This window comes from Pelecanus crispus, chromosome 5, assembly GCF_030463565.1.
Source record: "Pelecanus crispus isolate bPelCri1 chromosome 5, bPelCri1.pri, whole genome shotgun sequence".
In the NCBI taxonomy this organism is placed as follows: Eukaryota; Metazoa; Chordata; class Aves; order Pelecaniformes; family Pelecanidae; genus Pelecanus; species Pelecanus crispus.
The window spans coordinates 52,903,279-52,915,260 of NC_134647.1; the positions used below are offsets into that span (position 1 = coordinate 52,903,279).

Genomic DNA, 11,982 nt, shown 5'->3' on the forward strand with positions numbered 1-11,982 from the left:
ATCTTGGCTTTGCTTACTGTCATGGCTTAGCCCCAGCCAGCAACTAAGCACCACGCATCTGCTCACTCACTCCCCCTGCCCCGGTGGGATGGGGGAGAGAATCAGAGGAGTAAGAGTGAGAAACACTCCTGGGTTGAGATAAGAACAGTTTAATAAATGAAATAAAGTAAAATAGTAATGATGATAATAATATAATATACAAAGCAAGTGATGCACAATGCAATTACTCACCACCCACCGACCGATACCCAGACAGTCCCCAAGCAGCGATCGCTGCTCCCTGGCCAACCCCCCCCAGTTTATATACTGAGCGTGATGTCATATGGTATGGAATAGCCCTTTGGTCACTTTGGATCAACTATTCTGGCTGTGTCCCCTCCCAGTTTCTTGTGTACCTGGCAGAGCATGGGAAGCTGAAAAGTCCTTGACTAGCATAAGCAGTACTTAGCAACAACTAAAACATCAGTGTGTTATCAACATTCTTCTCCTACTAAATCCAAAACAGCACTATGCCTGCTACTAGGAAGAAAACTCTACTCTATTCCAGCCGAAACCAGGACGCTTACATATGGCTGCTAACATGAAGTTACTGCAGTCAATGCCATTTGAAGGATTTTCAGTTTACACCAAAGCTATTATCAAAGCAGCTTGGTGCCAGAGGTCACACTAATTAACTTTTCTTCAGATAAGCTGTAAATCCACTCTACAATGAATTCTTTGTGCTGACAATTACCTAGCTATTGTATAGTTAGCAGTCCTTTAATGGTATCTCATGCTATATTGCTTTATGCATGAACTAATAGAACTTAATAGTTGCATTCCCCTGAAGTTCCCAGACTATCCTGATTAGTTATAACTTCTGTTTGGTAATGTTAGGTTAATGGTTGGACTGGATGATCTTAAAGGTCTTTTCCAACCTAAACGATTCTATGATTCTGTTGGCAGCAGCTAGGAAAGCCCTTTTTTCATTTTTAATTGGCTACCCTGTCCTTTGGGACAGTGAACTTTGTTACCTTGTTTGAGGACATGGGGCCAGGACGGAGTTATTGTGTAAGTGCAGAGACAAACGCCAGCAGTACTACTTGGAAGAATAGTAGGAATATGGTATATGACGAATATCCACCGCCTCCCAACTCACCCCACAAAATATTGATTGCCCTTTACATACAGTTACTAAAGAATCCTCCCAAAAGAGGACTAGGAGAGGGAAATGCTTTTTCATTACGTGTGGAAAGACTTTTGTTTGTCAGTAGACATGCTGGAACTCTGGGGTTCTGGGCACCCTCACTGAAATTGCTACTAGAGTGACCTGACAGTAAGCATTAAATGTGGCGTTTCTGAGTAATACCTATGAGGACTCTGTTCTATAAAAGGCTGTTAGTTTTCTGGCAGTGTGTTAAGTGGAGAGAGAATCATTTGCCCTGCTCCAAAACTATTAGCTGGAAAACTATCCTTGCAGTATCGCTTTTGGCCTTCCAAATATAAGATCTCCTTTGATATTCAGCATTTATTCAGAATCAAGTTAGTCTTAACTTTTTTTGTCCTGTTATCTCATGAAAGGCCTCCTAATCAAGAAAACTTGGGTAAGCTGAGTTTCAAGGAGGAAGAAAGACTTCTACCATTTCTTGAATAGCAAGGGTTCCTTATATTAATTTATCATGTTTCTGGCTGGAATCCTAACCTGCCTTGGTGAATTTTACAAATGGGTTAAACAGGATTTGCAGTACTGTGATTGAGTATCCATTTCTTTTTATCAAAGTCTTTTTGTTAAGGGTAAAACCTGAGTTTTTGTGCCCTCCACCAAAAATCCCTGAATGTAGTTCAGATCTCTGGGTGCTCATAGCTATTGGAATAATTGATATTGCAGAAGAGCTTAAGGAACAGCATTTTCTTATAGAACATTTTTAAGCTTTTGTGACAGTAGTACCAGTAGCTAGTTAGCCAAGGCAGATTGATGGTTTTGGAGACAGAGGGAAAGATAAAAGAGAGGGGAAGGAAATTCCAAGTATGTAAGAAAATGCACCTATGCGCAGTGTTTTGTAGAGAGTTTTAAAGAAAATTCTTTTACTCTGATGTTTTCTGTGTTCAATTTTTATTTCATTGTTCCTGTCCACTAGTTAGTTTTAGTTGTCATACCCCAAAAATTGTCTTTCAGTGAGAGAAGTACTCCAGGTATGGGGCTTTTGAAATTTACCTGCTTGATTTAATCCTGCAATAATATTTTTGGGCTGCTTTGATGTAGCCTTGGTAGCTACATAAACATGTGGTGTCAAATGCATTTATAATATTAAATACTGCCATGATTACATTATTCACAACTGGGTTATCCTTTTTGGCATGTAAAATTTGAAAATTCTGTTGAATGCTCTGAAAGGAATTTGTTGGGTTTGAATGTCAGAAAATTTCTGTCACTTCTGTTACATGTCCCAAGATGTATGCATATATAGTTTGTTTTGTTTTTTTTTTTTAAGGGCTCTCTCTGGACTATGAAACAACTAGTATAGTCTAATCCAAAACTGTATAGATGCAGTAATAAAAAATTAGGAGGTGCCATAAAAGTGGTACAGGTGCACAGCAGTTCACTGCAATTAAGTGATTTAATTAAGTTCACTGCAATTAATTAATTTAGTTCACTCTTCATTTTAGAGCATGCACGACTTCTTCATCTTAGATTGTTATTTATTCTGAATTCATTATTGATAGCACTTGGAATGTTGTTTATTGTTATTGTATATATTTTTGTCCTCAGAAACTGTATGAGCTGAATAATCTGCATGCTCTTATGGCAGTTGTGTCAGGCCTACAGAGTGCTCCAATCTTCAGGCTGACTAAAACATGGGCGGTAAGTGAGCAGCAGGGCAATGAAAGGGTTTTAATTTATTCTTAATTATTACAGATACTTTTAATCTTCTTGTGCTGTGTACATAACGTTTCTAGTGCCTCTTAAGTCTATGGTTTCCTGTTGAGTTTTTTTTCCATTCTGGCATAGAAATATTTTCATTTGAAAAACAGTTCCCTGCAGATTCTGCTAAATGCAGAGGCTTCTAATTTGGCCAGAAGCTATTTTGTATTTAGTTGCTGGAAAATTATGAATGCCAAAGTGGGTCATACTTTAATCGTTTAGGGGTTTATACTGTTGGAATTTTTTTTGCTATGGAGAGCAGATGTCCAGAAACTCTTGATTTAGTTTCCATAAAGAGATTTGTAGTTTTTCTGATAACTAAATCTAGCAGCTTTTCTCAGGGTTTTGAGAATTATTTTCATAGTTATAACAACTGCTTTACACAGTATACTTGTAGGTCTGCTTTTGTATGGTTATGAAAGAATGGTGTTCTTTGGGAACATTTTTTTGACACCTGTTTTTTAACTGGAATTAATATCATTTTTGTGTAGATGTATCCTTGATAAGAAGAACAATAGGCATGACTTTTCCTCATTGATACCTCAGAGCTGAGAAAATAGTGTGCTTGATTTGGCCATACATTGTGTCGTTATCCAGCTGTATAAACAGATGAACTGTGACATTTTCAAGTGTGATAGAAATAATCAGGTGACTGAAATATTCCTGGGCAGGGGATCCACATAAATAGATCATTAAAAAGAGCTGAAAACTTTCACTGAAGACATGTCAACGCATCCTCGCATGTTACAAAAAGTGTTTCTTTGATAACTGAATGATGATAGTGTTGCTCAGTTGATAAATGTTACCAAAATTGCATATAATTCACTCCTGCTGAGACACTAATCTAGAATTCTGTGCACAATTTGCAAATGCACAATTAAGTAAGACATTGTTTCAAAATACCAAAAATCTCTCTAAGGAAATCTTGAAGATCATCAAAATGATCTTGAGGAGAACTGTTGTTTTTCTGGTTTTGTCAATGAATTGATGCCTTAACAGTTTTTATAACTGTGATGCCAAATTGATTTTTTTTAGTGTGTGCATGACTTGAAACAAATGTCAACTATAACCATATTCATTACAACCATAATTATGCCATTCAGAACTGGGAATCCCCAGTTTCTTTTCCTACTTGGTCAACCAGAAGTCCTGTTTTGCACTTACGACGATTATTTGTGTGCTGTTGGCCTATGTATCAGTTTTTTGCCCCCCTTCCAACCTCTGGAATGCCAGGTGACTTCTCCCACATTTCTGCAGGTGTTTCATCTCTCATACTCAAGCAAGTCTATGCTTTTCGTCATCTTATATAAGCATTTGCAAATTCAAGTTGCAGGATAGCTCCTAGCAATGTGCACTGCAAGCTGATTTAGATGTCTTTCTCTTGGAAGTTCAGTTTATAAATTCTTGAAGTAATCCTAAGCCTTTGGCTTTCTGTGTCTTAAAAGCAAGAAAAGACATGTGAAAAGGCACAGCAAGCCATGATTTGAGTCACCAAGTCTTTTGAGTAAGTTATACAGTAACCTTCCAAAACCTTCAGTAAGGAAGGATTTCTTCTCCATTTCTGAGAGTTTGTAGCAACCCGCAATGAACCTGACTTACAACATCAGGAAAATAACTGCAAGTATATTCACTCCCTTAAAAAAAAAAAAAAAAAAGCCACCTTATATGGTTGGAATCGAGAGTTGAAAGGAGCCAGTAAATATTTGCTTGGTAATCTAATGTTCCTAAAAAAGACGAAATTCATGTCTTCTGACAGTATGTCTGAATATGTCTGAAATTTGTCTCAGTCATTGCCTGCACACCCTCTGAACTCTGGAGAATAATAAATGCTTCAATATATGTGATATGCCCTGTTCAAAACTTGAAAAGAATTGTGAACCTTTCCAAGAAAGTACATAGAGTAGAATATTCTACTTCTCTCCATTTAATGTAAAGAGAGTCTTTAGTCCAGCTTAGGATTTGGGCAATGTAGGCAAATAATGAACAGACATCTGGAGTTAGGTGAGTGAATCCACCCCACTCTGCCAGCACCCTGAAAGCTCATCACTCCTTTCTTGCATTTCAAAAAAGTTGTCTTCAGTGCTGGCACACTATAATTAGAAAGCAAAGAGCAGTCTGGAAGGCTCTGAATCCTTCCCTGCTACTGTAAACTATCCGCCTTAGCTTTTGTTGTCTGTGTATGTACATCTCTTTACTGTTCTTTGCATCATTTGAGCCTAAGAGACAGAGGAATAAACATTATTTAGAAAAAGAAGCAGCTCTAAAACTGAAGAAATAACAGCTGGGTCCTTACTTGCCCTCACAGAAACACTTTCAATATTGTTGGGTTCTCTGTTTTTCTACATGAATGCAGGAAGTGGAGACATGATGTGAATTACACCATGAGCACAAGGGCAAGTCATACAGGATCACCTTGTTGAGAGATTATTCAAAGAGCCTGAAATGATACATCAGACTTGAACAAGATTGTGCAAACCAGCATGTTTTGAGGAAAATACAATTAATTTCATTCAAGTCTGAATTTAGGTGATTACTATATCTGTTAAGTCTTGTCTTACCTTCCAGTCTGCGAAACTACAAAAGCCTTCCAGACACCAAATAGCAGCAGAATATTTTAGAATATTATTAAAGGCAAGCTAGTCTAGGCTGATTAAACTGGAACTATCTTTGAGGAGGTAAACTTCAAAAGATAAATGTCATGTTCTGGTGGCTGGAAAGAAGTCATGCCTGTCCTTGTCCTGGAGTTGGCAGATGTCTGCAGTTAATGAACATGAGATGCTGTTCATCCGAATATTGGAACCAAAGCTAAAGACATAAATTAATTGCTGGATTGTCAGAGGACATTATGTCTTGGGAAACAATTCACTTATGAAAAGTGACTTTCTTCTGAAAGCCAGTGTTCAGTTTGGTGTTAGCTGTCCTAATGAAGACTACGATACAGGTAATGTAGGTAAAAAGAGCAGTTATTTCAATAGTGAATTTACAGCTTTACAGAAGGGATATTTCACTTCTATCATGTTCACAAAGATTGATCTTTAACTGAAAGAGAAAAGGGAACATGCATAAAAATTTAGCAATCTGGCCCTTGTAATTTTTGCACTGTTGGGTATCTTATAGGGGAAAAATTGTGACTGGAACTAGAACACAGAGTCTTCTGCCAAGATGTTGAGTGGGAACACGCTTATACCCTTCTTTAAATTCTGGCTCTGAATTGAAATTAATCCTTCAATGTGGTTTTGCAGCAGTAGTTCAGCTATATGTTTTAAAAAATATCTTAATTTACTTTCCCAATCTTACAAAGAGAGCCTAGTTGCTGTTAGTTCTGTCAAAGGGGGGGGGGCGGGCGGGCGGGTGGAATGGACAGTGAGGGAGATCCATGACTAAGTTTTGTATTTGAAGTGGACATTCCTCTGATATTAAGAGCCAGTAAAATTGCTAGTCGGCAAAACAATATACACAGCCTGTATTCAAGTTTATAATGCCTTTTGTAGGGCAAAATGGATGAAAACCTTACTCTTTTCCAGACCTTGACATACATGGATATGTGCATCTGCATTCATTGTTTTTAAAATTGTAGTTTAGCTAAGGATACTTAGATCTTAATGGTATTGTTTTACTCTTTGGAAAAGAATTTTTTGAGATAGCTTTCAATTCAAGAATAAGAATGTATTTTGGAATTTGGATTTTTGTGAAGCTGGATTAGTATAAAATTTCTCAGTATATATGACAAATGTTAACTTGTGGATAATTAGAGTGAATAAGCTACCGTTTTGAAATGCTGTAGAAGTGGACAGCATGTGAAAGTGTGATGTGTTTTAGCTAGATGAGTCTTTTGAAAACTTGCATTATTTCAGAAGGATCCTCCAGGACACCAAAGTTTATACCTGGCTAATTTTTTTAAAGGGTAGTTTAAATTTAACAGCCAAAATAGCTACTTTTCTTTGTAAACTCTCCAAGTACTCATCCTTAAGTAGTAAATACTATGATTTTGAAGCAGTTGTATTTGAAAACAAACCAACAACAAAAAAAATGGGGGGGAGCGGGGGTGGAAATTCATGTTTTAAGGGTAAAAGAAAAATCATAATGATCAAACTTAACGCTCATCTGGTTCTGGCTTTTTTTTTTTTCCTAGTTACTGAGTCGGAAGGATAAAGCCACCTTTGAAAAGCTGGAGTATGTTATGAGTAAAGAAGATAATTACAAAAGGCTTAGAGACTATATCAGCAGCTTGAAGATGACTCCTTGTATTCCCTATTTAGGTAAGCTGAAGCATTTCTAGTTGGAAGGACTAATGACAAATACACTTCTCCGGCACTTACACAAACTAAACACCATTTTTTAAGCATTCATGAAACTATTTCAATACTTCAGTAAAGAATCTATAACCACTAGTTGATTCTGGATACTCTGTATATGGCAAGAAATAACTTCACTAGCTTCAGAAAGAAAATACCTATTAACACACACTTCACAAACACTTCAGGTTTTACATACGATATCAGTTTTCTAGGAAATTATTTTCCCATATGTTGTATAGATACACTGATTGACTTCTGGAGAAGTACTTAAACTGTTATGCCTGCTAGCACTCTTAGAGCTAAATACTTGACTGTTATAGTAATGATGGCTTTTAATTTATGAGAAGCTATAAATCACCAACCTCTGAGATAAATAAATGTAGATCTTAGGGTTTGGAACATGCTAAAATCTGGAGATACTGCTGCATTTAATTATACTAAGGTGGCAAGAGAAACTGAGTTTTTATGACTGATTCAGCTTTATGGAATAATTATGAAAGTGATATTCCTGTGTATCTGAAAACTAGATAAATGTGTTTAATATGTATTGGTTTTGTTGCCAAGCTAATCTAGGGCTACTTAATGTCTCAGTTTAGTGTGTTTAAAGTGATCTTTTAAACTTAGTGTGCTTTTTTTTAATGTAGCTTTTCTTTGATATCATAAGATGTTGGTAGTCACATTTAAGGAAATGTTTACCCAATTTTTTCCTTTTCCAGAAAAAATATTTGGTATTTTACAGATATGAGTTGCTCTTGCACCTAAATTCAAGATGACCTCCTGTGGATACTAAGGCTGATTAAACTGTAATCTCTTTGTTCCTGAAGTTTGATACTTCCTTTATTCACCCAGGCTATTAATTTTTTCAAGATTAATAACTTGACAGTCATCTTTATGCTGTGATCTATGTGTCCGTCACTATTATTTCAGTTGTTTCATAGCTTGATATGAGTGACAATACCCTGTTTGTTGACATAGCTATTAAAACTAGGCCTGAATTAAAAGGGGCAAAGAAGCAGCCAAGCATGATGTAATGTGATTAAACATGTCATTTTGTAGCTTTCCCATCATGTGTACAGATATAGTATATATGCACTATATATGTTTCTGAAATGCAGTTTCTAGCTTTCCAGATGCTTTTTAGCTATATGCCATGATATATGAAACACGAAGCCAGGCTCAAATTGTTTTCTTGCTGATCACAGAAGTCCCAAACCAACCTGCTGTCAGATTTTTTTAAAATCTCATGATACTCGGACCCTTGCCATCGTGGTCTTCTAATACTGCTGTACAGAGAAATCTTTATGCTTTGGTGTAGTTTTCTGACACTTTAAAAATACCACTTTACTATGTGCAAGTGTATATTTTTTTTTTTTAAAAAAAAGGTGAAACATTGGAAAACAATTTTTTAAGTTTTGTTCAGTTACAGACATTTCCTCAATACATTGGCAACCTCTTGTGTCATTTTTGCATTAGAATAAGTTTTGGGCTTGACTTGATAGTTTGTTGAAGTAAAATGTATATTTCTTTTCTGCTTAGAAAGAAAGAAGTGCTCTTTGCTATCACCTGTTGTAGTTAGAATGTGTTGTGGCCTGGTTTTGTATAATATCAATTCTTACTAATGACATGAAGAATGTCCTCAAGCCTTTTTTAATTCTCCAAAGGAATAGCAAATGCCCACTGGTGCACTCCCTCTAAAATTAATTTTGTAATGTTTAAATATATGGCAAAAAGAACAAAATTGCCTTGAAACTACAGTCATGATAAAGGTGGATCTATTTTGGAAGATTGGCTGTTGTGCCTAATTTTTCATATCTGATCAAAGCTTTAATCTCCAGGAAGACCTGAGTAGATTTGCAAGAGTATTATTTCTAAAATTTCCTTCCCATGGGATTTTTACAAATGTAAGAGTCATATGGAACAGAAGTAACTTACGTTGCTTGTTATACTTACTGTTTTAAGCTTACCAGGTATAGGTTGTAATTCCTGAAAGATCTTTTTCTGCTGTTACTTCTGGTATAAAATTATGTACAGGAGTAGGGCTGCTCCTGGTTTAAAATGTGTACAAAAGTCTAACTAAAAGTCTGCTGTTTGAAATTGTGATCATGGCATGTTCCAGGGAGGGGGATTAATCATAAGGTCCATTTCCTTTCGTGGAAAAAGGAGGTGTGAGGTGGGGCTCTCTTCACTGTTGGTGCAAAGATCCTGCAGTTGCTATGCTCCCCTAAAATGCTCTTTAGAAGAGTACAGAGAATCAAGCCTGCCACACAGTTACATTTGCCATTGCAGATCCCCTCTGGAGAAATACTGGCACTGGTTGTGAAGGACCCTGTTTGGAAGGTCATAGGGAAAGTGAGCATATAAAGGAATTTCAGCTGCGATTTCAAGGATGAATGTTTTACCCTTCAGAGGTTACTAGGTTAACCCTTATGCAACCAAATATGGAATGTGGGTGTGGAGTTTTTTTCATGACCGTCTTAGTATTATAAGATAAAGCTTAAATGCTTTTTTTGCGTAGTCTTTGCAATGGGAGTGGAGCCACAGAAGTACAGATTGTTTTCCTGTTACCACAGGTCACTCACTGTGGACAAGATAAAGATGTCCTCCTACATTTAACTAGGGGGGGAAAATAAAGATGTTTTTCAGTTCCTTGCAGCGATAAGTGTGATGGAATTCCAGACTTCTAGAAATGCAAGTGAGAGCAGCATATAGTCAGTGCTTAAACGTGAGTGCTAAGAGTTGTGTGACACCAATAAAAATGTTCAGCGTTAGGTCTTCATTACATGATGTGGGATATGTCATCACTGTTGCATCACCTGGCCAACTAAAGTAGCCAAAACAAATGGGAGCTGTATTTTTGATGTTGTATTTCACCTTAGAATAAAAACCTATTCTCAAAGGAAGACTTATCATGGAGTTCTGATTACTTTGAGATTGCACAATGAAACAATTGAGCCGTATCGTGAGAAGTAAGGTTTTTATTTAACTAAGCAGTACTACCTTGTGAAATACTTTCTTATAGCTGTCTTTCAGGAATTATATCCAGAAACAGAAAAGCTGAAAACAGGTTATTGAAGTATTCATCTGATGAATATTCAGCTACTTATCACTATGGTGATAATGCTTGCAACAGACTTTGGAAATATATGTGAAAACCGTGTTTGAGGTTTAGTACAGGTTAAACTTTTTCGAGGTCTGCTTGGTTAAATTTGGACTGATAGTACAGGAAAGCTATATCCTTCAAAGATGGACTGCTTTTGAATGTCCAGTGCAATAAGCTTGAGGGATGCTACAGCCTCTTTTGAAAAACTTTTCTAAAAAAAGTGTGAGAGAAATCATTGAACTTCTTAAGTCATTTACCCTGCTTATAAAATTCAACCCAAAAGCTAAGAACTGATAGTTACAAGCATTTGAAAGTAGTAAATTATTGTATGAACCATTATTATTATATGAAATTATTATGAACCACCCTGAAAAAAGAGGCGCTCTGCTTTCCCTCTTCATAATCTTAAATCGACAACTTTAAGTGTTCCCTTTCAGAGCACAGCATTTGTACAGTCTGAGCTTTTTGCGTATATTTTGTAATGATGTTTAGTTAACGTCATCCTGCAGCTTTAAACTGGGGGAGACTCACTTTTTAGATGTCTAATATATAAGATTTAATTTACAGGCTGAGTGCAAGCTAATTTTACTTGGGTTTCTGCAAAGTACAGCTTTCACTGACTGCACTGAATAAACAAACACTGGTTTTGTAGCCGGCAAGAGATTCTTGTGGTAAAGTAAGATCTCTTCCAAGCAGAGGGAATTTGTCAGTTGAATGAACTAAAGCTGTCAGAAGTGTTCATTAAAGGAATGTTTTGGAGGGCATTTTCAGCTTTTAAAGTTACCTGAATTGCTTGTCTATCCAGCTACCACAGAAGAAAAGAATAGACTATAGATAGTCTAAATTTTAAGCGTTTGCAATTAAAAAGCATCTTACAGAACACTCAATCAATGAGGTCCGGACTATATTTGTAACAAACAAATACTCCTTATATGAAGAACAATTTCGTAATTGTAATCTTAAATATTTGTGTCAGAATTCTTGGAATTTGGGAATGGAGTAAGCTGGGACTGATTCCCCACCCACCCTCCTGCCAACCCCAATTAAACATTGTTGAAACTTGTTGGCTTTGATCTCTGACCAAAGATTTAACTACAACCCTTGCAGCCATGTATTATCAATGAAGCTTTATCTACTCCAGAGAATGTGTTTTGAAAGCAGAATGCTATTTTCTCTCCTCTGGACTACAAATGAGGTTTTGCATAGCACTTGGTGTCAACTAATTTAACATTACAATAATATGAGACTATTCTTCTAGCTGTTAGGGTTTGTTATGTTAAATAGGGGCAAAGTTCCATAAGATCCTGAAGGGACGTATGAGGTGCCAAAGAAATAAATTGGTTACAGTTCAGAACAGCATATTTAGGTTTTGTGTAATACTGAATTAAATTAGGTAATCTGTGTGGCTAAGTACAATTATTAAATAATTTTATATACTAGGAAGAAAGCTTTAGTTTTGGAGACTCTGGTACCTAAAGTGAACGTTTTGTTGTTTCTGATTTTGAAAGGATCTTGTTCTGATGCAGTATGTCTTATGGCAAGGTTGGGAAAGTATTTTCTAATTAATTTCTTCAATTTCATATTAATTCCAGTGGAAGTTGGATATCCAGAAGGTAAAAAAATTAATATAGACAATATCAGGGTTGTATACATGTAGGGGAAGGGAAGTGTGTATGTCATAA

At 36.4% G+C, this 11,982-nt stretch overlaps 1 protein-coding gene across 2 annotated transcripts in view; it reads left to right on the plus strand.

Moving 5' to 3' along the window:
- Positions 1-11,982, plus strand: part of RALGPS2 (Ral GEF with PH domain and SH3 binding motif 2) — a 104,682-nt gene that overhangs the window by 34,393 nt on the left and 58,307 nt on the right. For both annotated transcript variants that reach the window (XM_075710573.1, XM_075710572.1), the window contains exons 6-7: positions 2,750-2,842; positions 7,035-7,161. In XM_075710573.1, the coding sequence (XP_075566688.1) occupies positions 2,750-2,842; positions 7,035-7,161 (220 nt within the window). The remainder of the gene's footprint in view (positions 1-2,749; positions 2,843-7,034; positions 7,162-11,982) is intronic.